At 34.4% G+C, this 22485-nt stretch overlaps 7 protein-coding genes across 7 annotated transcripts; 5 read left to right on the forward strand and 2 right to left on the reverse strand.

Moving 5' to 3' along the window:
• Positions 1 to 59: 59 nt before the first annotated feature.
• Positions 60 to 2195, forward strand: cubi_01930 (tRNA dihydrouridine synthase; the record flags this gene model as incomplete). Its single annotated transcript, XM_029018942.1, has 1 exon — positions 60 to 2195. The coding sequence occupies one exon, from the start codon at positions 60 to 62 to the stop codon at positions 2193 to 2195; it is 2136 nt and encodes a 711-aa protein (XP_028876416.1).
• A 529-nt stretch (positions 2196 to 2724) lies between these two features.
• Positions 2725 to 6183, forward strand: cubi_01931 (uncharacterized protein; the record flags this gene model as incomplete). Its single annotated transcript, XM_029018943.1, has 1 exon — positions 2725 to 6183. The coding sequence occupies one exon, from the start codon at positions 2725 to 2727 to the stop codon at positions 6181 to 6183; it is 3459 nt and encodes a 1152-aa protein (XP_028876417.1).
• A 534-nt stretch (positions 6184 to 6717) lies between these two features.
• Positions 6718 to 9273, reverse strand: cubi_01932 (uncharacterized protein; the record flags this gene model as incomplete). Its single annotated transcript, XM_029018944.1, has 1 exon — positions 6718 to 9273. The coding sequence occupies one exon, from the start codon at positions 9271 to 9273 to the stop codon at positions 6718 to 6720; it is 2556 nt and encodes an 851-aa protein (XP_028876418.1).
• A 417-nt stretch (positions 9274 to 9690) lies between these two features.
• cubi_01933 (GCD14 RNA methylase) lies at positions 9691 to 10626 on the forward strand (the record flags this gene model as incomplete). The annotated part of the gene is made up of 1 exon (XM_029018945.1): positions 9691 to 10626. One exon carries the CDS (start codon positions 9691 to 9693, stop codon positions 10624 to 10626), a length of 936 nt encoding a protein of 311 aa, XP_028876419.1.
• A 1535-nt stretch (positions 10627 to 12161) lies between these two features.
• Positions 12162 to 15311, forward strand: cubi_01934 (ubiquitin domain-containing protein; the record flags this gene model as incomplete). Its single annotated transcript, XM_029018946.1, has 1 exon — positions 12162 to 15311. The coding sequence occupies one exon, from the start codon at positions 12162 to 12164 to the stop codon at positions 15309 to 15311; it is 3150 nt and encodes a 1049-aa protein (XP_028876420.1).
• A 705-nt stretch (positions 15312 to 16016) lies between these two features.
• Positions 16017 to 16982, forward strand: cubi_01935 (uncharacterized protein; the record flags this gene model as incomplete). The annotated part of the gene is made up of 1 exon (XM_029018947.1): positions 16017 to 16982. The coding sequence occupies one exon, from the start codon at positions 16017 to 16019 to the stop codon at positions 16980 to 16982; it is 966 nt and encodes a 321-aa protein (XP_028876421.1).
• A 341-nt stretch (positions 16983 to 17323) lies between these two features.
• Positions 17324 to 22033, reverse strand: cubi_01936 (ubiquitin C-terminal hydrolase of the cysteine proteinase; the record flags this gene model as incomplete). The annotated part of the gene is made up of 1 exon (XM_029018948.1): positions 17324 to 22033. The coding sequence occupies one exon, from the start codon at positions 22031 to 22033 to the stop codon at positions 17324 to 17326; it is 4710 nt and encodes a 1569-aa protein (XP_028876422.1).
• Positions 22034 to 22485: the final 452 nt, after the last annotated feature.

Genomic DNA, 22485 nt, shown 5'->3' on the forward strand with positions numbered 1-22485 from the left:
AATAGGAATATTATTTCTTAAAATTTGAGTTAATATTTGGGGTCTTAAACTGATTAAAAATGGAAGAACCACTTAAAAAAGTCCCAACAGATGAAGAAAGAAGGGACTATGTGAAGAAATGCATTGAAAATTGTGAAGCCCCAATAATGATGGAGTACTTGAGTCCTTTAACATCTACAAAATGTCAAACTGAGACTGGTTCTGAAGAGAAAGTGGGGGAATTGAAAGAAGGCCAAAATGAAACCAATTCTTCAAAGAAAAGAAGTGTTAGAGGGTCTTTTAAAGCCAGTGAAAGATCCCAGAATTTGAATTACATTTCAAAGATTGATAATTTAGATAGACTTTGTTCAAACATAGCAACTTTTGGAGAATGTAAACTTGGCCAGGACATCTGTAAAAAAAGTCATAATCTTGAGGAATTCTTGAAAATTAAACATGAAGAAGCAGAATCAAGAATTTACAATAATGAAGAATCCCTTTTAGTACAAAAGTCCTGTCCTCTTTTTGAAAATTATGGAATCTGTCATTTAGGACTTAATTGTGAATTTGGACTTTCACATTTTAATGAATCTATGATGGCAAATGTTAATAGTAATGGTGAAAAAGTTACTCCTGAAAATCTTGACGAATTCTCTAAGTCATTTGAGAAGAATATTATTGGTATCCAATTAAGAACCGGATTGAGGCAAAAAACTATCAATTTCCCAAAAACTCAACAATTTCTGGATAACTTCTCTTCATGTATCAGTAAATTTTCCAAAGACTGTGAAAAGAGAAATCAAAAATCAAGCTGTAAAAAAGGCCAAAATTTTGAAAACCCATTATTAAGCTTAAACAAACTTGATCAATCAAAATCCATGTCTGAAAAAGAACCAAATATTATTTCTGATCTTGAAAATCAACCAAATTTTGAAATTCCCAGTGAATTCAAGCTTTCACCTAAAGACATGATGATTGGGATTTCCAAACATGAAAGGGAAAAATTCAAACATGAACTTTTCAGAGAAAAATTAATTCTTGCTCCTCTTACTACCGTTGGAAATCTTCCATTTAGAAGACTTTGCTTAAAATTTGGAGCCGATATCACTGTAAGTGAGATGGTATTATGCAATGAAATTCTTTCTGGAAAAGCTTCTGAGTTAGCACTGCTTAAAAGAAGTCCAGAAGAGAAATACTTTGGTATTCAATTAGCTGGTGGTAACAAGAGCACCATTATAAAAACTGGTGAATTTATCAATGAGCATTGTGAATTTGATTTTATTGATATCAATGCTGCCTGTCCCTTAAAAACTCTTCATGATAAAGGCGCTGGAAGTATTCTTGTTGATAGAGTTTCAGAACTTGAGGCCATGGTTAAGGGTCTGAAAAAAGTAATAGACGACAAACTAGTCACTGTTAAAGTTAGAATGAGTCACGGAGGGTCGCCTATTAATAAAAATCTCTTTGAAAAAGAGTACTTTGAAAACTTTGAAAATTGGCCAGTAATATATAATAATATGAAGACTCATAAAATCTTGAGCATCCTTTGTGATTCTGGAATTGATGCTTTAACTATACATGGAAGAACATCCTTTCAAAGATATACTAAAGAAGCAGATTGGTCTTATATTAAATACTGCTCAGCTTTGAATTCGAAATTGTATTCAAAAAGGGTTGTCAACAATATCGAAAGCAATAACTTTAATAACAAAACCAATCCTTTTTGTCCCTCAATCATTGGCTGTGGTGATATTATCAATTTTCAAGATTATCAAAAACATATTCAAAATGACCAAGTTGACTCTGTAATGATTGGAAGGGGAGCTTTACTGAAGCCCTGGATTTTTACTGAAATCAAGGAAACTAGAAACTGGGATATTTCTTCCAGTGAAAGATTTGACATTCTAAAGCAATATGTTAACCTTGGACTTGAGCATTGGGGTACTGATAAAAGAGGAATTGCTCTTACTCGAAGATTTCTGCTTGAATTCCTTTCATTTTTTCATAGGTATATCCCAATTGGTATTCTTGAGCAACCTATTCATACCCAAAATTTTAATTGGAGAACGCCTAAATATATTGGTAGAAATGACCTTGAAACTTTATTGGCATCTGGTAACTCTAGTGATTGGATTAAAATCTCAGAAATGATTCTTGGGAAAGTCCCCAATGACTTTGTCTTTGTTCCCAAACATAAAGCCAATAGTTCCCACTAATTACCTGCATTTTATTGTCATTTATATAATAATTGCATGTAGGCGGGCTTTTTCTTATTATATTGTATATATATATATATATATATTTATTTATTTATTTTTTAATTAGCTCACAGGTATATGCGCATTTTAACGTCAAACTTTTTCATTTTCAGGAGAAAAAAGAAAATACTTTCTTCATTCTTTTACTTCTCAGCTTGTTTTGTAATCTGAACCTGTTTCAATCCTTTTCTAGTCTCCCTTCACTAAAACCTTAGCCTTGCATTTTATTAAATATTTAATATTAATATTGTATGTATATATAATGCCGTTAATATATACTTTGGACCATATGTGGCGGTATTGGCGCCTTTTAGTAATCACCAAAAAACTCGCCAGAGCAGAGAAAAGAATTGAAAATAAGTTCCGTTACGCGATAGAGCGAAATGGGAATAGTTGAATAGTTTTAATTTGACTTAACCAGGAAGCTCGTTATCAGTAGACGGAAAAATAATTCGGAGACTTGGAAATTTTGATTCTTATTAACAAAATGTCAATTTCGGAAGTATGTACCAAGCTGAGGAAGCCAGGATTGCAGCTTTCAGAGCTATGTACATTGATTAACACCTTAGGAGATTGTTTGACATTTGAGATTGTAGATGGAAACCAAAATGTAGCTCAAATCAAGTCTGGTTGGGAACAACTGATTGAAATTCTGATCCAAACGAACCACCCCACAGTAAGACATATTACATTCCAAAATATAAAATATATTCTCAATGGTAGGAATGGGATTTCTGAAAAGAAGCTAATTCTTTCTGAGATAAGTAATGGCGTAATTAAACTTTTATATCATTGGAATGCAAATATTCAATTGGAGATTATGGAAGCTATTCTTCAGGATGAATACCCAATTGCAAAAAGCAAGATTCTTCCAGGTCAACCAAATGTCTTATCTTCTTTAATCAACTCTGATATTGAAATTTTAAACTATTTGCTTTCTTTGATGATACAATATAACAACTGTCAGCTTTACTTTGTAGTATTGAAGATACTTAAATCATTTAGACTTGCAATTAAAGATATTCATTCCAAAGAAGCCATTAAAAGTATTGTAGATAAGTTATGCCAACTTGAAAAGAACTTGAGCTTGAATGAAATTAAAAAAGAAACTGAAAGCAGTAAAAGTTCTCAGGATTATTTTCAAAAATCAAGTAGCTATTCAAAGCAAGAATTTCTTGTGATCATATTTGATATCTTTGATAATATTCCCAATAAATTCCAAGATATCAAAATTGTCTGTTATAATATGATTAAAGATGAACTGAATCTTCTTTTTAATGAGGAATTACTTGTAAAACTTAATTACTATCCATATCATACACTTATTGAAAATGGTTTTAAGGTTATTACTAAAATCTCATCTTCTCATCCTTTGGTTTCACATGATCATATGAAATGGATGAGAACTATATGGAATTTAATCAGTTTTAAGGTTTTGGGAGACAATTTGAACAAATATCTTGAGCGTGAGTCTATGCTTTTAATAATTTTAAACCAAGTAATTAAATCTATATTAACTTTATACTTGGATAAGGGTCAGATATTGTTTATATGGAATTTTGAACTGAAAGAAAATAATATTAACATTGAGATTGATAACAATATTATAACAGACGAAACCATATTTATCCTGAATTTAGATCAGTTATTCCAAGTATTTATTAATTTTGTTGTAAATTTTCCAAAAGATTCTTTTTGCTCAAATGATCAAGTTTGTGAATATATCTCAAATCTCTCCGCCATAATTAACATTGGTTTGGAATTCCGTAATGAAAAAGTTTTTAATACCAATAAATTATGTAATAAGAAACTTTTAATAGACCTGGCATTTTCAATAGCTCACTTTTTAAAGGAAGTTAAAATTCTTGAACTATTCCAACCATTTCAAAAGAAAAATACCAAGCTTCTAGAATCTTACTTCTTGCTTAACTATATACTTTGTAAATCATATTATATACTTGTTATAGTTTGTAATGACCATCAGTTTCAGACAAAGGAAAATAGCTTAGTTAAAGAATTAAGCTCCAGTTTTGTAGAGTGGGTCATTTGTAAAAGCAGCTTACAAAGAGATGAATTTATGAAAATATGCTCAGAACTCATTTTAAAGCTTGTATATTTTGACTTAGCCCCTACATGGGTTATTAAGTATAATAAGAACCAAAGAATAGGATTAATTCCTACCAATAACTCTGAAATTGTGTTTTTGACAATATTGAGAAACCTATACAGATTTTCCCTTTTGGATGATATACCGGTTGAGTACCCAATCAATCATGATCTTAATCAGGAAGAAATTAGCAAACTCTTTTCAAACTTTTATTACTGTTGTGTCTATTTTCACAGACTAGATTCCAAGGCCAAAGGAGAAGTCTTAACCAATATAGAGCTCCAAGAGAAGATTGAAGAAATGATTTTGTCTTGCCTACCAAATTTAAATTTCACCAATGTATACAAATATGCAAAGTATTTTGCAGTTATAGGGAGGTATAAGATATCCACGGCAATCTTCGAATCCATAAAACTCTACACTTTAGAGAGTTGTGCTTGGATTAATATATTGGTACATATTACCAAAATCTACGGTTCTATTCAGTTGTTTTTAAGGTCTGAGGAAGCCTCTAATAACAAAGTTAATTCTCTATCAATCCAAAATCTTTTTATAAAACTCAGATCCAACTTAAACAACATAGAGTCGAACTTTACATTTATTAATAACTCAAATAACTGCTTTTTCTCAAGTTTATACTTTTCAGGAATCTCAAAGATTACTGAATTCCTTATAAAAAGCTTCAATTCTGGATTCTATACAGAATCTGATAAGAAGATTGATCACTTCGAAATTCTTATCCATTTAGTGGGTGTACTTAAAACAATATTTGGGCTTGCAAACATTGCAAAGCTGATTTCCTTGCAAACTTTCCAAATCATCACTCAAATTTACTGGTCACTTAAACAGATTGCTCTGAAAGTTATTCTTTCCCAAATAAAATGCATTTTTGATTCCTTAAATACAAAATATGGGTCAAATAACAAAGAAATTGTTGAGAAAAACTTAAAGTTATTGAAACAAATTCTTCTTTGTGAATTGGGTGAGAAAATACCCAAATTTAATATTCTTATTGAAAAAAGCTTTATTGATAATGCTATCCATCTTTTCAAATTTCTGGATTTTAACTCTATTTCCCAGGTAGAGTGGCAAATAGTAGCAAAAAAAGTCAGTTCTGAGAATCTTCCGAACATTTTTCTACATAATTTGAGAAAACACCCTAACGACCTGCTAATTTCTGTTTGCAAAAATTCTCGCAAACCCGGAGAAAAATCATCATTTTTACTCATATACCTTCGAAATTTAGTTCCTGGCCAAGGCAATACGCCCTCCTCCTCATTATCTGAAAACCACTCCAAATTCCCCGAGAACGTTCTTTCTGTGGACTTACAGTCACAACTCTGGCACAATGTCAGTTCTGACACACTAAAATACGCATGCATGCATGTTTTAAAATATGTGGGGAGGTTCCCGCCGGTCTTACTTATTCAGAAAATGCTTCCACATGTTTATTTAAGAGGCGAACTTCTGGGTTTTCAGAACAACAAAGATTGTGCTGGTCATCCTTCTGGAATTTCCTCTGAAACTCTTAGTTTGGACAACGAGAACCAAGTTGTTCCTGTATTGAAAATTTATGGGTTTTTAAAAAATGGTTTCCAAACGAATTTATCGGAGGAGTGCTTTTGGGTCAGACTTAAGATTTCCTATTTATTTAAAGAAGGTGAAGAGCTTTTAGCTTCCCACTTTTTAGACTTGTCTGTAACTGAAGCTCATTTCTCTTGGGCCCAACCAATTGAAAGAGTTCCAAATGCTCAACATCTTAAGATTGTTTCGGTCCCTTTAAACCGGTACAAGATTTGTATTGGAATTCCTTATGTACTATTTATTAACATTCTATAGGGTTTGGTTGTAGGATTATAGGTTTTTTCTTTGTTGAATTGGCGCCAAGTTGTTTGCATGCATTAGAGACGATATTTTTCATTTGTCCTTTAATTTCCTGCTTTTTTATCATCTTACAATATTTTAATATCTAGAACTACCGGAGCGTTTAGAGTCAAGTAAAATTCATTCAACACAAAGAATTGAAGCTTTGAAATCTTATAAAAACACTTTCACATATTTAACAATGAATACTTGTAAACTTAACCTAATCTAATGGCTAAGCTTTAATTCCTAACATTAAAGCTGCTATAATACTTCTTTATATATATATATACATATATATATATATATATAATACTTATGTAACATTGGAGAATTTTACACTAGACTTCTCAAATACTGAATATTTTACATTAATCAATTTGTTAAAAAATCAAATAAATATAATACTAGGACGGTGGCAGTAGTAATACATCTTTTCTATTCATTATCAATACCCATTAATATATAACACTAATTCTCTAACAATGAAAAACCTTGCACTGGTTTCTATCATCTTCTATTACTTTTCCTCTCCCATCCTCCTCTCTCTGCTAATGATCTACTCTCTCTATAAGAGTTCTTGGATCCTCTCGAGCCACTATTACTATTACCACTACTACCACCACCTGAGCCTCTACCTTCCCATGGCTTTTCCTTTGTCGAATTTGATGAAAATTTACTCAAATCTTTTCTAACATGCTTTGAAGACAACTTCCTTTGAGGACTCCTGCTTCTAGAACTCTCACTAGAAGATCTATGCTTTTTAGAGGAAGATTTGGTAGATGCTCCGTGATCTAAAAACATAACATTCCCAGTACCTCCTGATGGCTTCTTGCTTTGGTTGCCTCCTCCATTTACTCTCTCAGAACTTTCTTTTATATTAGACACACCCCCCGATGCTCCTCCTCCTGATCCCTTATTTGCTAAACCCTTCTCAAGATCTCCGCTCCTCTCTCTCTCACGATCCTTTTCCCTATACCTCTCCTTTTCTGTTCTTTCAGACTTGATATCACCCTTATCTGCCCGATCTCTATCGCCTTTTTCCCTATTTCTATCCCTATTTCTATCTCTTTCTCTCTCTCCCCGTTCTACTCGATCTCTGTCTCGATCACGATCTCCTCTTTCTCCACGATCACGATCCCGATCCCGATCCCGATCTCGATCTCGTTCTCGTTCGGCACGATCTCTGTCCCTATCCCGATCTACTCTTTCTCCACGATCTCTGTCTCGGTCCCGCTCACCTCCCCTTTCTCCACGGTCTCCTCTTTCACCACGATCTCCTCTTTCTCTATAATCTCGTCTCTGGCTAGCAAACCTTCTGTTGCTTTGTCCACCTCCTGATCCTGTTCCACCAGTAGTGGAAAAATGGTCGTCATCATCCCTAAGTGATGTAAGCAGATCTTCATTGTTGCTTCCTCCTCCACCTGGTCCTCCTGAATGATGATCAGATAAACCTTGGTCATACTTAGCAGACTTAGAACCACGCCCACTGCTAATATATTGGTAATTCTCTTCTATATTTTGATTATTATTACTACCATGGCTTCCACTAAAATTTGATCCTGAGTTATCATGGCCTTTCTTTATTGCCTTATTTGGATGATCTCCCGATGAAGAACCAATATGAGCGCTGTTGTTGTAAGATGATGTAGAATCTTTAATTTCACCATTTTTTCCACCTCCAAAGTCCTCATCCAAGTGATTTAATACGTCAGAGTCACTCTCCATAATTGCATAGTTTGAAGATGCGCCTATACCATTACTAATGTAGTTTGATCTTGCCTTGGATGAGGAATGTTTAGATGTTGAAGTTGTTGTTGCTGGTCTATTCTGAAGTCTAGATGGAGGAATTAAATCCCTCAAGTGCTTAAGTGCTTCCACATATAATGGAGGAAACCAAGATGGGGTACCGTCAGGGAAATAGTATGATGCATAATCAGCAAATCTAGGTTGTACAAGACCTATAATAGTACCAGTCTCTGGTTGTATCTCCAGACCTGCTGTTTGTACATCTACTCCAACTAATTGACATATCATCGCCAGAATCTCCTCTGTAATAACTCCTCCCCTGCTCCAATGTGGAGTAATATTATCCAAAGCAATATGTAATTCTCCATGAAGAGGTAGAGGGACCACATATAATGGACGGCCCTCAAATTTATTTGCAAAACTTGCTGAGATACCTTGCAAAGCCTTTGGAGCACTATCTGAATTAACATATTCAATTAAACAAATCCCTAAAGATCTTCCATCTTTAGGTCTCTCTATAATCCTTACTGCTCGTATAGCCCCAAATTCTGCAGCTAACTCGCGTACATGTATATCATTAATCCACCACATTAAGTTGGAAATAACAACTATTGACCCTACTCGTGTCATAGCTCCTCCTGTACTTGGATCGGGATTCACTCTCTCAGGTAATTCTGGAGGAGACCCAAGAAAGACTACCCGATCCCTTCTTACAAATGATATAGACTTACTGCCTTTTGAAACTATTGAGACCCCTTTACCATATGGAATATTCGTGTAGCTTTTGCTATTAACTTCCTCTGCAAGTATTACTCCTCCTAAATCCTCCTCTTCTTCTTCTTCCTCTTCTACAATTGTAGTTACTGCCATTTCTTTCTCGTTTTCTTGAATTTCATCCCGAAACTCTTCTCCTTCATATCTAGATTTAGATCCACCTGTTCCTGGCCTTGAAGCTAAGTCAAAACATTGCCCAAGTTTTGAATTCGTTATTGAGTTTTCTTGGTAGACATTAGTAGTACTATCTTCTTTTTGGTTATGATTTAAGTGTCCTAACTCCCGGCCCAAATTTATATCGGACATAGGAACATCCTCAATACCGTGATATTTTCCTCCAGATATAACTCCATCTTTTGACGTATCTTCATTTATAAATTCTTTGTTTCTATGGTCAGCCTCATAAAACATATTAGAATCAGCTACCAATGTAGAACCCTGAATAGGAGCTGACGAAGACGTCTTTTCGGATGATAAAGGAACTACTCCTAAACCTGCATACCACTCATCTTCATCAATATTGTCACAATCCTTATTTCCCATTTTACCAACCTACTGCACCAAACAAATAATATCTTTGTCTTTCTCCTATTATTCTGCCCTGTTGAGTAAACTCTAACTCCACAAAGGAAGAAACAAACTTTTTTCTGCGATCCTCAAACCTCCTTTATCCGCCTTATTTTTCCTTAAAGATCTTGCAGAGTTAGATTATTATTCCAAATTTTCTCCTCTTCTTTTTTCTATATATCATCTTTGCTTATAATTACTTTAATGGCGGGAAATTGGCGCCACGTCTGAATTTTATTTCAAGTCAATTTTGATAAACTGATAACGACAAGAAATAAAGTAAGAAAATAAGGTAGAACTGGACATATTTCAACTCTCTTCTCCGTGGCTTGGGTATTCTTGAGCTAATTATCACCAGCTATCTGAAAAAACTTGCTTAGTAAGGAAGGCTGAATGAAGGAAGAAGGAAGAACTGAATTGGCAAGCTTAGGGAAAATATCGGTCTCACTTGAGGATTTTGGAGAAAACTTTGAAGGAAGTAACATAGTGGTGAAAGGTTGTACCCGGAAGAGAAGGTATGAAAAGTGCAAAAATGGGGATTTAGTGGTTTTATTTGGAGGATATGAAATGGTCATGCAAATTTTACTGGAACAAAATGGAAAAACCCAGACCAGAAATGGGGTCTTCCTGCATAATGAGATTATTGGAAGGCACTTTGGGAGCCGAATTTTTGATACTTCCAAGTCCAAATGGATGGTAGTTCTGAAACTTTGTCCTGAACTTATTTCAATTTCACTTAATCATCGTACTCAAATACTCTACCAGGCTGACATTTCATTAATATGTGTGCTCTTGGATGCATCTCCCGGAAAAAATATAATTGAGGCTGGAACTGGAAGTGGATCGCTCACTGTTTCGTTATCTAGGTCAACAAATCCAGGTGGAACCATTTATACTTTTGAGTATGATCAAAAACGACACCTAGAGTCTATCCAAGACTTCCAAAAATATGGTATCTCCAATATTGTCTGCCAACATAGAGATGTTTGCAAGGATGGTTTCATTTCGCCCCTTTTAGATATTACAAAAATTACTATTCATGGAGTTTTTCTTGATCTTCCCTCACCTTGGATTGCCATTAAACATGCTGACCAAGTCCTTCAAAAAGGAGCGAGTATTGTCATCTTCTCACCGTGCATTGAACAGGTATCCAAAAATTGTAATGAATTAAATTCACTCAAATATATCCATATACGTACTTTTGAAGTACTTTATAAACCTTGGGGAATTGTTAGAGGATCTTCTAAGAAATTCCCTAAAAAAGGTCTAAGGTATCAACTTCCCATGAGGGGCCACACAGGTTATTTGTCATTCGCAATTAAATCATAAAATGAGCCCAATAGTAAACTCTACTTCTCTTTCATCCTTTTCTGGATCTATAATCTCTTTAAATATTTATATATTAATATATGTATTTCTCACATTTATTAAAAATAAAACTGTAACAATTTTTATGCTTTGAAAAAAATTATTTTTGAATTAGAATCCAACATTTTTTATTTTATTCCATCTTAAATTTTTGATAAAAATTGCATGCATGCAATTTGAGACAGGAAATTATTTTTCCTATGGTACCAAATTACTAATATTTTTCTGTTGTTTCCGTCTTTTTCATTATTTGCCTTCCCTTCCTAACCTTTTTTTTGCTCATAATCTCAAATTTAAGTATTTTGTTCTTAGCTCCAAAAAGTATTACTAAGTGTAAATTTATCCCCAAATACTAAACCTCACTCCATTTATCTTTACATATCCTTTATTTGCCATAAATAAATTTTAGGCGGGAAATTTCTTTTGTTTGAAAAAATATGGCATTTTATTATAATGTAATCAATGAACAGGATTAATAATAATTAGAATTCAACCAAATACATGAGCTGTCAAATAACTAAATTTACCAAAGAAATTAGCACAATTATTCAGCGTTTTCCCTGTCCGAACCTTCGCTCATTCTTTGACAGAAATGTAAGTTGAAATCTCCCATTATTTTACCATTAATTAAAACCACCTTTCCTTTAACACCAAACTGAAATTTTGCATTTTCTATTCCATTCACTCCTTTTTTCCTATTGTACTTATTCCTTTTTTTAATATTCTTATTTACATCACAAGTTCCTTGCATTATATAATAAGTATCATATAAAGCTTAATAAAGACCGAAAAACTAAGGATGAGTTCTGTAGTCGACTTAAAGATTACAAGGAAATGCTTGAAAGACAAACTACCATTAATAATATGTACTATACTGGAAAGCTCGATGCCATTAGATGATAAGTTTCAATCGTTATAATCGCTTATATTTGTGTAGTTCGGCCACCATTTTCTTCCTTTAACTCTTTCTTTTGTTGTCTCTTTACTTCCTCTTCTTCTCTTTATTCCCACTATTCTCCCTCCTATCCTATATTCATCTTATTCACATGGTTCATCTTTATATTCTTGTACATGAACCTTTGAATTTCGAAAATGCTAATTTCCCGCCAAATCGACTCTGACTTATTCTCGTTACATATTAAATGTATATATATAATAAACTATATATATAAAAAGGTATTTTGAGCGTGAGATAGATAGATAGATAGATCATATAGGTTGAAGAAGAGAGCTTGCTTGCATTGTTTTTGAAAGTTTTAGAAGTAGCGATTGAGATCTGGAACAAAATTTTGGAGTTGTGAATAAAGCTCTCTCTCAATTTAAATAATCTGAAAGTTATGTGATCTACAAATCTCACACACCAAAATCTGGTTATTTTAGTTCTTACCAATATAGTTGCAAGTAGATTAATAAGTATTGGTTGAATTAAATATTGAACATTGACACCCTTTTTATGAACTTTGAAAGTTAAAGAAAAAACTTAACTAGTCCAATTGATGATGAATAATTTGTATACTGAACCAGAAATTGAAGAATGGAGGAATTTTTTGGATGAAAAACTTACAGAAAATATTCTTAGTACTGGTTACTTGTCTTTAGAAATTCCTGAAAGTTTTAAATTATCAAAAGTGACCCCTGAAAATAGCTCAAGTTACCAATATAGTGTAATGTATACTCCTTGTGATATAAGAGAATTGGCTCTTTACTGTGGAGAAGAACAAGACAGGTATGTCTCTCAATTTTTGAGATTGATATTTGAGAAGTTACTTAAACTTGTTGAGATTAATGATATTTTTTCTTGCAATATTGGCTCGAAAATCGCATTTAAAAGCTCCAGAGAATGTAAGAAAGCCAAAATAGATGAAACAAATTGTGAAGACAGCAAAGTATATTCGTCTTTAACATCAGAATCATCTCTTAATGGTGAAATTAAGCCCCAAGAAGAAATTAAGTGGTTCACATGTAGAACAGTAAGTGTAAATAGTCACAGTCTTCCATTATCTACACCAATCAACTGGCTTAGTTGCGAAGATATCGAACATATTCTCCATACTGTAAAAGATTCTTTTCATTTGCATGATATGTTTTATTTATGTTTTCCACTAAGACTCAAGCACTCATGTACTCATGAAGATAAGGATAGAATTGGAATAAATGTATCTGCCCAAAAGGAAATGGTTATCTTGTTGACTGAAAAGTTCTGTGAATTCTCGAACCACGTAAAGAAGAGTATATACTTTAATAGTTTAGTTGGAGAAAATCTTGAAGGTGGTGAAATTAATATTGAAACAAGTGAAAAGGCTGAACAAGTGAAACTGATTGAATCTAAGAACTGGAATAAGTACTTTCCAATGAACTCCCTTCGTGTCGGGCTTTTCATGACTTTAAAAATCTCAACCATGAATCTATTTAAAATGAATCCTGGGCTTTTTCAAACTCCACTTTTCATTAACCCCTTTTATAACTCTACTTCTTGTCCTTCATGTTACTTTTCATGGCTTAGACTTATTAATTCCAATGATATGAGTAATAAGCCTTCAAGTTCCAATGACTTTGATGATATTGAAAAAGTATTTAATGATGAAGAAATGCTTATTCTTTCCTTAGAAACCAAAGTTAGAATATTTCTTAATGGTTCGTCTCCTCATGAGGAGTATATAAAAGTTAGGAAGGTAGTCCCAAAGTGTGCTGAGATTACTGGAGAGTTTGCTGAAAATATGCCAACTAATTATGCAGGTGAAGCAATTTGGCCAGGAATCACATCTAAGGGAGCATTCAATCCAAAAGTTTTGATTGGATTGGTCAACTCCAACTCTATGGTTCTCGGAGCCAAACTGATTGGCAATGCAAATGATGGTGAATATGAAAGAACCAGTAATAGTAACATTAATACTGAGAATCAGACCAATTTTGATAGTAGAGAATCTTTAAATGAAGGCATTGAACAATGGACTCAGGGAGGAGAAATACTTTTTCGGAGCAAATATAAGAGCCTTGAATTGTATGAGGAGAACTTGGAGGACTTTATTTTTGAGAAAATCCACGGTGAAGACCCAAATTGTTGTGGATATAAAAGAAAAAAAGACTTTCCAAATGATATTACCATAGGAAGCACCAGATTAGTTAAAGTTTGTAGTAAATATACAATGGTTCCATATTTTGGATCCAGAAATATCGTGAAAATAAATGATTCGCAAATACATGGTTGTTCTGCTTTAGGGATTTCACATAATAAGCAAAGTCCAAGTAAAAATATATCAGTAAACCTTCTTTCTCAAATATGCAGTTATTTACCTCTTAGAGACTTCTCGAACTTCAGATTGGTATGCAGAACTCATTGTTGCCGTACAATATTCAATTCATATGTGCAAAACTTAACTTTATTCGAATCTGACTTGTATTTACCAATTCTTGGTCAGCTATACCCACTATTATCAAAAGCAAAATCCATTTCAGTTATCCAAACCTTGAATGATAAGAAGTTCAACTTTGAAACTTTTAATTCTGATCTTAACTATATTACGAATTATCATCCCCATTCCTACAGAATCCCCCCAATTGCGATTCAGTGTCTGGCTGCCTATACTCCCAAAGTGAAGAAGATGATTTTTACAAACCACTCAAATGCTAACCTTGCAAAAATCATCTCAAGAGCCTCAGGAAGAAAGCCAGAAACTATTGTAATTTCCCAAAACTTTAATAACCATCAACCTACAGGAATTAATTTTAATGTTGATGAAAACCATGAAAATGATGGAGAGGAGCAAATTAGTCAAGAGATCATCCACTCTTTAGAAAACTCCGATCAAACTGGCAGTATCCCAAGTGAGCCGAATAATGGTAGTATTACAGGTGATAATGGTAGTGATGTTAATAGAGAGGGAGGTATTAGTAGAAGTGGAAGTAGTATTAATAATAATAGCAATGATATAAGCGAAAACACTCAATTCTCAAATTCGAATTTATCAAGCAATCCAGGTCAAAGCTCACAGGAAACCGAAATCTCCAATGCTGATCAAACTTTACTATTAAATATGCAAGCATACCCAGAGAGTGGAGCTTTAGTATCACCAAGTCTAATAGAAATCCATATAATTGGAAGTATCGAATCGTCCAATAGTCTCCCAACAAGTCTATTCAGAATTCCAATTACGGCTCCTTTCAGAAAACTCATTAGGTACTTTCGAGATGTTGCAGCTATTCATGAAGGTATTATTGATTTGTACATTCTTAGATATGGAATCAAAGATAGACTTATCCCAGATTTATCTCCAATTGATTATGGCATTTTAAGAGGTCCAACTGTTTTGTTTGCAATAGGTTATAAAACACTTCAATACTCTCAGAAAATATGGATTTCTCTTTTCCTTGTTGGATCTGTACATTTTCCTTATCTTCCAAAACTCAGGTTTAATGCATCTATGAGCACTCCCTTCTCTAGATTGGCAGAAAGCTACTCGAGAAATGTTAATATTTCTGTCACTGATGTTATGTTCATATATAAGGACTCTGAAATTGACCTTAATCTTTCACCCCACGATTACAATGTTTCCGAGAACGACACAATTGAAGTAATTCTCAGAACCAGAATTAATAATGATAATAACAGCAATTCCAATATTAATAATCTAACCAACTTCACTTAAATAACTTACATGTATCTTAACTAAAATATTATTTTTGTGTGTATGTATTAATTATAGTGGCCAGTATTTGACTATAATGTATTATTCCAATATATTTATTTATCTATTTTAACACTGCTCAGAATTGTTTTCCACATTTGGAATTTTACTTTCTTTACCCTAACACCAAATTTGCTTTATTTGTATTCATAATACTACTTAATAACTTTCTGTATTCAGTTTTATTTTTTCTCCTTCCTATTTGCATGCAATCATTTTCTTAAACTGCTTCCACTTGCAATATGCATGCATTTCTTTATGTTACGTGTACTTTTGTTTTGGTACCCCACATTTGGCGCCAAATGACGTGTCAATCATTCAACAAATTACTTTTTTTTGAGATAATAAAATTTAAATAATTGGTTTGAAAATCGGCTTTTTAGAAAGAAAATTAGTTTAAGTAAAGAAAGAAGAAATTAGTAAATCTCTAGAAAATAGATACTTTCCCGTCAAACAAATTAAAGAAATTTGTTTGAGATACTTTAATACATTTGAATAAACTGGAAGTATAATCCCAATACCAAAATTATTGTGAATTACATTATAAGCTGGAAAAATCCTTATATAAAACTAATCAAGCCATTTCGAATTATACTGAATCACTTTTAATATCTTTTACCATTCTTTTTCAAACTTTATCTTCAGTATAAAATTAATTTTTTGCTAATGATGAATCTAGATGACTTAAATTTTAATATAGAAACTGTGAATTTGGACTCAGAGCTGGAATTTGAGACTTTTGGTGGAAAAGCTAATATTGAATCTCAGCCTTTAAATAATTCTGGTTATTTAGGCAGATTAAATGAATTTGAGCCAGGAGCTTCTATAGAAGGTGAAATAGGGCCATTGCCTATGGGTAATCAGAAAATCAAAGGAACAGAAAGTGAGGATTTTATTTCCAGACTCCTTGATTGGTTTAATCCCGCGAGTTGGCAGTTTCTCAAAGGTCACTTTGACGTTACCACTGAAGAAATTAAGCAAAGATTAATTAACATTTCATTGGTGGCATTTTCAAAAGAAAGTATATTGAAGAATATTAATACATTTGTTACAAATGCAAAAAATCCTGCAATAAGTGGAATCTCTGTTTTTCCTCATAAAGGAGGGAATGATATGTTTGAAAATGGTTTTGATCTTTTTTACTGCAAAAATCTTGATCAAAATAGACGTAGTGATCTTTATGGACCTCTATGGCTGAACATAACTCTGGCTATGCTAATTGGTGCATATTCAACAATTCTTCCTCACTTAAGATCCAAGTACGTCTTAAACCCCGATATTACTCGTCTTACTTTATCCTTCTCATATATATTTTCCAGCCTTGTTATAACCTCTTCTATTATTTATGGAATTTTAATATATAATAGAGAGACACTTCCAATTACTTTGATTTTCACAATATATGGTTATAGTTCCTTGATGTATTTTCCGGGGATCCTGCTTATTATTCTGTTTAACCAAAACATCTTAAACTGGTTATTTCTAATTATATCGTCTCTTTTCAATATGATTTTTCTTTATAACTCTCTATTCATTAATGGAAACAGAACTCATACACACTCAAACGTAATCTCTTGCATAATCATCCCTAATTTCCTCCACATCATTCTACTTAAAACTCTATTCTTTTAGCAACTGTATTTTCTTTATCATATAACTGTAAATTAAAGAGTAATAAGAAACTTTATGAGAGAAGAAAAGGAAAGGAAGAAAGAACTAAGCGAAAGATAGGATATACATGACTTATAGATAGAAAAGTATGTTTGTACTTAGAAGAACATGCTTTTAAATAAAATAAAATACCTAAATGCTATTACTGTATATATAACACCAATAAAATGCCAAAACTTGAATATTCCAAACTATTTTCTAAATTTACGTGCCGTGTGGTCACCCTGACTGTCCGTTTGTCCGTCTGTTTATCTGTCTGCCTGTTCTGCTTGCTCTTTTTTGTCCTACCAAAACCAGCCATATTACTGTGTATTACAATGCTTACACGGAAGTAGTTTGTTACTGCACTTGTATCTTAAGTAGTTCTTGTAGATATTAGCGATAATCTCCTCTTTATCCTTTCTGGTATTATTGAACAGTACAAAAGAAGTTATTTTTTTGCTTCTCTGCTCTTCCAACTCCATAAATTCATCCAACAGCCTTAGTGGAATCAGAATCACTGTCTTCCCAGAAACCTTTGACCTTACATATGAACCATGTGGGCATTTTGCTGAGCCTAAAGCAATATCCTTTGACCAGTCCTGAACTCTGTTTGCAGATTTGTATGGTCCATTTTCAAGATTTCCAACTTGAGAGAAAGATGAATCAGGTGCTTTCTGAAGTTGAAGAAGAATTTGCTCATTTAGAATCCCATTTTTCTGAATATCCCTCTTAATATCAGTGAATATTGATCTCCAGTTATAGTCAAAATCTATTGCAGGGTTTTCACTGTCGTTAACAATACCAAATTCGTCATTTTTTAGTTGGTTTTGTTTCCTTTGAAACATCTGTGCAGGATTCTTGTGTTTTAAATCAAACTTAACTATCAAACTATTAAACATACGAGTGCTGGTCAAGCAAACCTCCTTCTCTTTCGCAACGTTAGTTCTCATCATTTCGTAAATTACCCTGGACTGTTTTAGGGAAACATCCAGAATCCCGTACAAGCTTTTAACACACTCTAAGCACATACTTCGACTCAAATTTAAGCATTCAATCTCTGATCCTGGTTCTAAACTTAACTGCCTTGCTTGATCCTTCTGCTCCTGCTTAACTGATTCAATGATGTCTCCGCCAATATCTAAAGAATAATACTCCCTAAGCAAAGAGTTCTCTTTAGAGACACATTCAACCAAAGCGCTAAGAAGTTCAGGAGGAAATAGCTTTACTCGGCCTTCCCAGAACAAAAATGGGTCCAGAAACTTGTTACACCCTGAACTAGCTTGCTTTTCTCGCTTATTCTCTTCATTTTCAACAACCCCACAATGCTTGCAGTATAAATTCTCATAACTCCAAAACTTGACGAATCCGCCAGAGTTATGACGCAAGATCTGCTCCAAGTCATCTCCATGAACATAGCACATCCACCATTCGTTAGGAATCGCTAAGAATCCACCAAACAGGTAGCTCTTTACCAATTCATTATCGTCGTCCCTTGAAGCTTCAAGTCTCTTAGTCCACTCCTCTCGCCATCTATCAATTGATGGTCTCAATATAACATTCTTTAAATATGTTACGTTCTGCTTCCTTAAATTCAAAACACTCAGCTTTTTCAAAATTAAATTTCTGTCGCATTCCTGTGCACCCAAATCTCCGCCAAATGTCATTCCTGGCACCGGCCCCATATTTGTGTCCACATGGGTGCATGTATTCACAATACCGGTATTGCATGTAGTTTTGTGTGGCGCCCAATCTTTTCTTTTATAAATGAGCATATATCCAGTTCTAGTGACCATTCTATTGATATTGGAGTTGTTGCAGAGGGAAAACTTAGGAGTCCATTCTTGAACTTCAGTATCATCAAAGTGGACCCATTTCCACCTCTTTCTGGACTGGACACAAAATTCAGTGGTGCTCGAGTCTAACCTGCAGTCAAGCTTTTGAGGGGGGATTTTTGACTTAGAGGTTTGAGTGGCTGAAACTGCTCCTCCTTTAAGACCTCTTTCTTGGGAGTTTTGAAAGTTAATCAGATTAAGATGGGTTTGGTTTGGCTCCGTTTTACCCAATAAGAATGCAGTATTACCAGCTTGGCTATTTACAAAAGGCTGCTGAAGGGATGGTAATTGCATCCTCATCTGTTCCTGTTGCTTTTGGAGTTGGAGTTGAAGCTGAAGTTGGTTTTGAATTTGATTTTGAAGTTGGCTCTGTTGTTGGTTTCCAGTATTTAATAGTGAGCCTAGTATAAGGTTCTTGTTAGCTTCCAAGACTTGTTGGTTTTGCATGAACTGCAAGTACTGAATGTATTGATTAAGCATTATGTTGTTATTGCTATTGTTTTCAACAACAAAATTTGTTTCAATTCCCAGATTTGGAGTGGATGAAATGCTTGATGATGACTGGGATTCCTGGACCTTTGAAGGGGTTATTACTACAGTGGAACCTTGAGAGGATTTGACCAAGGTTGAATCGTCAGAAGCTTCATCTATAGAATTGGCTTTAAATCCTCCTTTTGGCACCTCCCTATTTACCAAAATATTCCTTTCTTCACTCTTAATAAAGTTTGGATTCCCACCTCCAGAGCTAGGTATTAACTGAGAGTGTGGATTTCGCTGTTTATTATAGTAAATCAAGTTATATAGGTTCTGCAATTGTATTTGGTGCTGAACTATAGGAGAACTTAGGCCAGTAAATCCATTTAATGGAGTTACTCCCGTGCCCAAGTGTTGCATAGAATTCAAAACTCCCAAAGGAGCCAACGGAGTGAGAGAAATCGGCGATACTTGGTTCAAAGTCGTCATTGGGGTTACCGGAGTAGCTACTGAATGCATTACAGGCGTTTTACTCAAACCATCACTCTTTTCCAAAGAGGAATATCCAGTATTACCCATGGAGATGCCTGTTACCCTCATCTCTGCATTCGGTGCTCCTCCAAAGATGAAGCTTTGCTGTTGTTCCTGTTGTTGTTGTTCCTGTTGTTGTTCCTGTTGCTGCTGCTGCTGTTGTTGCTGTTGTTGCTGTTGTTGTTGTTGCTGCTGTTGGACAAGTAGCTGAGCAATTCTATACTTATTAATCAAATCTAGTGACGGAGAGACGGGAAAGGCTTCATCTTCAGGCTTGGATCTCTTTGAATCCTCGCTTTGAGGTTTTGCAAACATTGTCTCGAGCTTCTTGAGGTTATTTGGCTTTCTTCCCCTCTTCTTCTTAGTGACCACTGGCTCCTCCCCAGAATTTGGTGTGCTAAGAGTCTTGGGCTCCGACTCATCTAATTTGGGTTCCCCCTGTCTCGGAGAAATATCTTTAGTGCTTATCTCTGTGTCACTCAAGTACTGGAAATCTTTCAAAGATGCGGTGTAGTGTCCACTCATTGCAGATTGTCCCTGATGTTCAAGTATCCCAATGAACTCGTACTCATAGAACTCTTCATCCTGAGAACTCTCATCCTTGTTCCCTTCTTTTGGCTTCCTCTCTCCACTATAGTACTCTTTTAAGTTCAAAATGTGAGGGAAGTCAACGGGAATCGAAACCTTCTTTCTAGCTCGAGAAACAGAGTCGTAACAATATCTTTGAAGGCAAACGTGAAGATATGGAGGAAGTCTGTCAATTAAACATCTCTTTATTGCATCCGTTTTATGCTGGCACTTCTCGCACATATACTGGTTCTCATCTGTAAGCAACTCCTGTTTGAAAAAGTTGTCAAATGCTTGCTCCAACCTCAAAGTACTGTTCACAGAATGTCCAGAAGTGGCCTTTTTCTGATTAGAGTCTTTCTCCTTTGACCTCTGTCTTGTCCTCTCCTCCTCCTGTTCTTGTGTCTTTGTTTGTTCCTGTTCCTGCTCCCGTTCCTGTTCTTGTTCCTGCTTCTGTTCGTGTTCTTGTGGTTGTGTCAGTGTATCCCCAGATTCTCTCTCCTTTCTCCCAACTATTGTGGCAGAGTCCTCAAAATCAACCTTCTCCTCAATTTTGTTAATCAAAAGCTGAAGCCTGAGTTCATAGAAATGATCCTCTATTGATGTCTTATTCTTGCAGGAAATACATTCTATTGTGTAACTCAAAGTACCTCTAAAGAGTTCTGGAATAAATCTGCTCGCATCCTTTTCCAATGACGAGCCCACCCCTTTAATAGATAACTTTGAAAGTGATTGGAGCTTTGACTCCAATAAGCTGAGTAACAACACTGCAAACTCAGTAGCGTCCTCCTGATTCTCTGTACTTATACCCAGGGTCTTTGCAAAAGCTATTGGATTTACCACAGAAATTCGGCCGGTTTCCATTTGTCTGAAAATCTTCTGAAGTTCCAAAATTACATCAAATGAAGAAGGGTGAGAACAAGGAGAAAAATTCTTCCCAACATCTTTTTCTGCATCTGTGTTTGCATTTGTATCTATATTCGGCAAAATCATTGAACTTAGAAGACTTTCTCCTTCCATCGGTTTATTTCCTCCAGCTCTTGTAAGAGAATTAACAGAGCCTTGGCTACCATTCATACTTTTTAGCCCAGGAACTTGGCTGCAATCCACACGCAGAAAAGTTGATCTGAAATCTAAATTCATAAATAAATATTGCAAATATGACCCCATATAACACGTTGCTCCCAAATTCTTTATCCCAGAATATACATACTTCTGAACCTTTTCACCCCCTCCTCCATCATGGTTTGTGAAACCACTTCCGAAATGCTTTGCATTACTTGGTTGAGCCAAAAGTCGTAATCCATGGGAATCGAACCCATGCGATGACTTGCTTTCTCCTTCAAGCCCAAACCAGTCCTTTAGAATGTTTTTCCTCCAAATTCCTTTTGTACTTCTTGGGGCATTCTCGCTTATCATGTAACAACCAAAAGGATTTAATTGCACGTTACAGTCCAGAAGCACAAGCTGAGGGTTGTATAGATTATAAATATATAGACTTTGAAGAGAAACATCGTTTTGTTTTTCTTGTAGATTTCCTTCTTTAAAAAAAGGATACAAATCCTTTGAAAAAGTGTTGTCGTGGGGTCTCCTCTGAGACTTGTTCCCACTGCATTCTTGTTTCATACCTTCGATGTCGAAGCTTCCACACTCTAGAACTCTTCATATAATAACTTTGTTATAATTGGCCGGGCCAGCACCCAGTCCAGGATGTTGGTTTTCTCAGCCTCCTATCTAATACAAAACTTTCTATTAAATGAAGACTAAGTGGCTAATTACTTGCTTTTTCTAACTTTTTCATAAAAAAAAATCACTTTTTTTCTGTGAGAATATTTATTTTCTAACTTTTGTGTACAATTTTCATAAACTGCCATTTGCCGCCTATCCTGTTACTTTTAAATACACCGGTATATTGACAGTGATTCAATACCGGTAATATAAATTTTAATGATTTTTTTCATGCAATTTTATTTCTAAATAAATTGAACAAAAAGTGATATAAAAAATCTCTAAAAAAACATTTTCAATTTTAGTAGTTGAAATTTACACTCAATTATTTTAACTTTAATGATTTTAGG

This window comes from Cryptosporidium ubiquitum (genome assembly GCF_001865345.1).
Source record: "Cryptosporidium ubiquitum isolate 39726 chromosome Unknown contig_12, whole genome shotgun sequence".
In the NCBI taxonomy this organism is placed as follows: Eukaryota; Apicomplexa; class Conoidasida; order Eucoccidiorida; family Cryptosporidiidae; genus Cryptosporidium; species Cryptosporidium ubiquitum.